This window comes from Numenius arquata, unplaced genomic scaffold (assembly GCF_964106895.1).
Source record: "Numenius arquata unplaced genomic scaffold, bNumArq3.hap1.1 HAP1_SCAFFOLD_1478, whole genome shotgun sequence".
NCBI classification, from domain to species: Eukaryota; Metazoa; Chordata; class Aves; order Charadriiformes; family Scolopacidae; genus Numenius; species Numenius arquata.
This window is the reverse complement of record NW_027414624.1, coordinates 11890-17579: the sequence shown is the minus strand read 5'-3', so window position 1 is coordinate 17579 and position 5690 is coordinate 11890. Positions and strand designations below refer to the sequence as shown.

The window sequence follows — 5690 nt, the reverse complement described above, 5'->3', positions numbered from 1 at the left end:
CCTGGGGGTCCCCGCGCCACCCGTACCTGGTTCTCCACCAGCATGGCGATGTCGACGAACATGTCGTGCAGCTCCTTGATGCTGCTCTCCAACCGCACGATGTCCTTGTGCCGCCCCTCGATCTCGCTCAGCGCCTGCTTGGAGATCTGCGAGTCCATGATCTGTAAGGGGGACGAGGGTCGTCAGTTGAGAGGGGAACAGGACTGAGTGCTGGGGATGGGGACAGGGACATGGGATTGGGGACACCCTGGGCATGGCACCTCTCCGACCCCCAGGGGACAGGACCCAGCGCTGGGGATGGGGACAAGGATATAGGGTTGGGGACACCCTGGGCATGGCACTTCTCCGACCCCCATGGGACAGGACCCAGCGCTGGGGATGGGGACAAGGATATAGGGTTGGGGACACCCTGGGCATGGCACCTCTCCGACCCCCATGGGACAGGACCCAGCACCGGGGACAAGGATATAGGGTTGGGGACATGCAGGCATGGCACCTCCCCAGCCCAGGAGGACAGGACCCAGCGCTGGGGATGGGGACAATGACATGGGATTGGGGACAATGACATGGGATTGGGGACACCCTGGGTGTGGCACCTCTCCGACCCCCAGGGGACAGGACCCAGCGCTGGGGATGGGGACAAGGATATAGGGTTGGGGACACGCAGGCATGGCACCTCCCCAGCCCAGGGGGACAGGACCCAGCGCTGGGGACGGGGACAATGACATGGGGTTGGGGACACCCCAGGCATGGCAGCTCCCCAGCCCCTGGGGAAAGGACTGAAGGACTGAGTGCTGGGGATGGGGACAAGGACATAGGGTTGGAGACACCCTGGGTGTGGCACCTGTCCGACTCCCAGGGGGACAGGACTGAGTGCTGGGGATGGGGACAAGGACATGGGGTTGGGGACACACTTGCTGTGTCCGTCCCCCCCCCCCCCCGGCGTGGCGTCACTCACCCCCGAGGTGAAGATGGAGGGGTTCCCGCTCTCCAGCATCTCCTCCAGCTCCTCATCCGTCGTGTTCTTGCCGGCTGCGGGCACGTGGGGACAAGGGTGGGGACAAGGGTGGGGACAAGGGTGGGGACAGGCCCCGCCCACTCCAGCAAAATTAAAAAAAAATGGGGGGGGCCTGCTGTGCTCGACCCCGCCCACTTTGCAAGAAGGGGGAGGGGTCTGCACGCTCTGGCTCCACCCACTTGGCAACGATGAATGGGGGGGTCTGTAAGGGCTGGCTCCGCCCACTTTGCCATATAGGGTGGGGGGGTCTTTGGGGCCTGGCTCCACCCATTTCATCAATGGGGTGGGGTCAGGAGGAAGCCCCGCCCGTTTTCCCCGATAGGGGCGTGGCCTAAATGGGTGGGGGGGGCGGCACTCACTGATCTCCAGCTGGCGCTGGATCCGGCCCTTGCTGCGCTCCCGGAAGTCGACCTGCGCCTCGTTGTACTTGGTCATGACGTCAACGAACTTGCGGGACAGGACCGAGTGCTGGGGACGGGGACAGGGACATGGGGTTGGGGACACACTGGGAATGGCATCTCCCCAACCCCTGGGGGACAGGACTCAGTGCTGGGGACGGGGACAAGGACATGGGGTTGGGGACACACTGGGAATGGCATCTCCCCAACCCCTGCGGGAAAGGACTCAGTGCTGGGGACGGGGACAAGGACATGGGGTTGAGGACACACCGGGCATGGCACAGTCCCAGCCCCCAGGGGACAGGACACAGTGCTGGGGATGGGGACAAGGACATGGGGTTGGGGACAACCCAGGCATGGCACCTCCCCAGCTCCTGGGGGACAGGACTCAGCGCTGGGGATGGGGACAAAGATATAGGGTTGGGGACACCCTGGGAATGGCATCTCCCCAACCCCCAGGGCACAGGACCCAGTGCTGGGGACAGGGACAAGGACATGGGGTTGGGGACACCCTGGGCATGGGACCTCCCTGGCCCCCAGGGGACAGGACACAGTGTCGGGGACATCCCGAACATGGCACCTCCCTGGTCCCCAGGGGGCAGGACCCAGCGCTGGGCATGGGGACAAGGACATGGGATTGGGGACACCCCGGGCATGGCACCTCCCCAGCCCCTGGGGACAGGTCCCAGTGTTGGGGACCGGACAGTGTGTTGGGGACGGGGCAGAGGGACATAAAGCCTGGGAGCACCCAGACATTGTGCTGTGGGATGGGGTGCTGCTGGGGACAGGGGAGGGAGATGGGACAACTGGGGACACCAAGGACATGTCACATCTCCAGCCCCTGGGGGACAGAGTGCTCAGGACTTGGGCGTGCTGGTGGAGACAGAGGACGGAGATGGGAGAACTGGGGACACCCAGGACATGTCACATCTCCAGCCCCTGGGGGACAGGGTGGGACAGGGTGCTAAGGACAGGGGGACGTGGTGGGGACAGTCCCAGCGGAGGGTCTCAAGGACCGGAGCTCACCTGGGACTTGCGTATCCGGAGGTCAGCAGAGGACCGTGCCTCATCCTGCTCGATGTTCCTCTCCATGCCTGGCGAGAACCAGACCCCAGCCCATCAGGGACTTTCCCCACCTTCCAGACCCCACAGTCCCGGTGTCCCCATGGGGACAGGGGGACCCACGGGGCTGGGTGACACGGCCCAGTGGGGACGCGACCACTCACTTTTCAGCTTGTTGCGGACGCTGTTGGCCATTTTCTTGATCTCCGCCGTCAGCTGCTCCAGGTCGTCTTTGGTCTCTGTGGGGTCACAGCATATGAGATGGGGAAGCCACCGCGGGAATGTCCCCGAGAAGGGGACCTGGGGAAGGAGAAAGGGGTGGGGGCGGGGGGGACACAGCCACCGCGCTCACTCTGCTCGGGGATGGGGGCCGAGAGGATGATGCTGTAGAGCTTCTTGGCCTCCTCCACGTTCTCCGAGATCTTGTCGATGTTTTGCCGGGTCTCCTCGATCTAGACAAAGTGGGGACGATGGCGGGAGGGGGGCAGGGGGGGGACACACACACGACAAGAGGCCACTTCGCACCCCCCAGCCCCGCGTCTGCCTCCCCCCCCCTCACCTCCGCGAAGAACTCATCCATGAACGCCGTGTTGTCGACGGCGATCTCCAGCTCCTCGGTGTCATCGTCCACGTCCTGCTTCTGCGGGGTACGGCGGGGTGGGCAGCGCTCAGGGGTGGCACCCAGAGGGGACACACACCCCCCCCCCCAACACACACACACACACCCTGGGTGACAGCCACCCCACCACCACCACCACCCACCCCGGGACCATCAGCCAGCCCAGCTCTTTGCGGGGTCAGCAGGGGGGGGATGAGGCGAGGGTGGCTTTGGGGACGTGGTGGCCCAGGGGTGGCATCTGCAGCAGGGAGGCTGGGCGGGGGGGACGACACACACACGGAGCTCCTTTCACATCTGGCCGTGGGAATTAAGGGATTGTTGGGCTTGGCTGGAGGGAGGGGACAGGGACGGGGAAGGGACAGGGTTTTATGGCCCCGACCTTCGTCCCGTGGCAGGTCTGAGCAGCGCCAGGGACTCGGCTCGGCGGGGGGGGGGGGGGGGGGGGGCATCGCCCATCACCCTGGCGTCACGCCTGACCCCCCCACCCACACAATCCCACCTTTGTCCCTTCCCGGGGTGCCATCCCCGTCCCCTCCGCCTCCCCTCACCCCGGGGGGTACCCGGTGCTGGGTTGTGTCACCCTGAAGAGGGGGACAAACCCCTGCTGGGGACCCCCCAGTGTCCCCCCACGTCCCCGTTCCCCCCCCCCCCCCCCCCCGGCTCATCGCGGCGGGGTAAAAATAAAATTAATCCCTTCTCTCCCTCCCAAGGGTTTTATCTGATGGCTCCGTAATCCCCGCTAAATCCCTGCCAAGCCTCCCGGACGCGGCTGCCTGCCCCACGGCGGGGTCCGTGTGTGGGGGGCTCCTTGGACATTCCCCCTCCCCCCCCCCCCCCCCAGCGCCAACACTGGGGCAGGGAGGTCCCCGGGTGGGGGGCAGTGGGGCCCCACGGCCGGGCGGGCGAAGGGAGGAGGAAGCGGTGACGGCGGCGGGGAGCGCGGGATGGGGTGCTGCCCTCCCCCCCCCCCCCTCCTTACGAGCACCCCACATCCGCTCCTGGCCCCCCCGAGGGATGGACCCCCCCCTCTGCCCCACACAGCCTTGAGGGGGGGCTGGCATCTCCCCATTGCACCCCCCAGCATGGGGGGAACGGCCCTCGTCTAGGGGGTTGATGTCCCCCCAAAATGCCCTCCCCACCCCCAAATGGCACAAGGGGGTGACACCCCCCTCCAGTCCCTTCCGTCTGACTCCCCTCCCCCCCCCCCAAAGTTGTTGTGGGGCTGGCTCTCGGGCCCCCCCATCCCCATGGTGCCCCTGTCCCCACCATGTCCCCATCTCAGGGACCCCCATCCCCACAGCACCCCCGTGCACCGTGGGCTGGGGTCTCGGTGACATCCATCCCCGCGATGTCCCCATCTCGGGGACCCTCATCCTCATGACAACCCCCCAGGCACCGTGGGGTGGGATCTCGGTGACATCCATCCCTGCGATGTCCCCATCCACCACGGACCTGGGTCTCAGGACACCCCCGCCCCATCCCCATGTCACCCCCGTGCACCACGAGGTGGGGTCTCAGGGACCCCCATCCCTGTGTCACCCAGCTGCCGGGGGATCAGGGTCCCAGTAAGCCCCGGGGACCCCCACCCCACGAGGTGTCCCCTGTCCCCTCCCCAGGGGTGTCTCACCGCCTTGAGCTGCTCCAGCCGGTCCTTCATGGTGGCCCCGAGGGCTGGCGGGGCACGGGGGAGGTCCCCGTCCTCGCCCACCACAGGGATGGGGGACGCCGGCTGGGCCTCCTACATCCAGACGAGGTGGCGGGTGGCCGTCACCCTCCCTGTCCCCAAGCCCGGGGCTGTCCCTTCGCTAATCCCCAGTGACAGGCACAAGGAAGGCAGGAAGGCGCCGAGGGGAGGGACGAGGTGGAGCCACCCTTCACCTGGGACAACCCGGGGACACCGGGCACCGTTAAGGGCAACGATTGGGGTTGCCACCGGCCACCCCGGGAGGTGGCATCCAGGCGGGGGCGGATGTGGGGTGGCCCCGTGTTGGGAGGCGATGAGGAAGCTGGTCCCCACGGGGATCACGCGCCAACGACGTGTCCTCCCCTGCCACGGCTGGCTGCAGGGGGAGAGGGGACGCGGCTGGGGGACACAAGCGGGGATGGGGGGCTCAGCTGGGGATAAGGGACACGGCTGTGGGACGTGGCTATGGGTAGGGGTCACAGCTGGAGGGGACACAGCTGGGGACAGGGGACACAGCTGGGGGACATACTGGAGATAGGGGACATGTCTGGGGGACACAGCTGGGGATAGGGGACATGGTTGGGGGACATGTCTGGGGGTAGGGGACATACTGGAGATAGGGGACATGTTTGGGGGACACGGCTGGGGGTAGGGGACATGGCTGGGGATAGGGGACATGTTTGGGGGACATAGCTGGGGGTAGGGGACATGGCTGGGGATAGGGGACATGGCTGGGGATAGGGGACGTGTCTGGGGGACATACTGGGGATAGGGGACATGGCTGGGGGACATGGCTGGGGGACATGGCTGGGGATAGAGGACGTGGCCGGGGGACATGGCTGAGGGTAGGGGACATGGCTGGGGGACATGGCTGGGGGACATGGCTGGGGCTAGGGGACAGAGCTGGGG

The 5690-nt window shown here is 66.6% G+C and overlaps 1 protein-coding gene across 1 annotated transcript; it reads right to left on the bottom strand.

Moving 5' to 3' along the window:
- Window positions 1–20: 20 nt before the first annotated feature.
- On the bottom strand, window positions 21–4754 carry STX3 (syntaxin 3; the record flags this gene model as incomplete). Its single annotated transcript, XM_074167223.1, has 8 exons — window positions 4725–4754; window positions 3038–3118; window positions 2831–2930; window positions 2643–2717; window positions 2443–2510; window positions 1378–1486; window positions 959–1032; window positions 21–161 (listed from the first exon to the last, which is right to left on the bottom strand). Coding segments are annotated over exons 1-8 (678 nt in total), but the record flags the coding sequence as incomplete, so codon positions are not given.
- Between the last annotated feature and the right edge of the window lie 936 nt (window positions 4755–5690).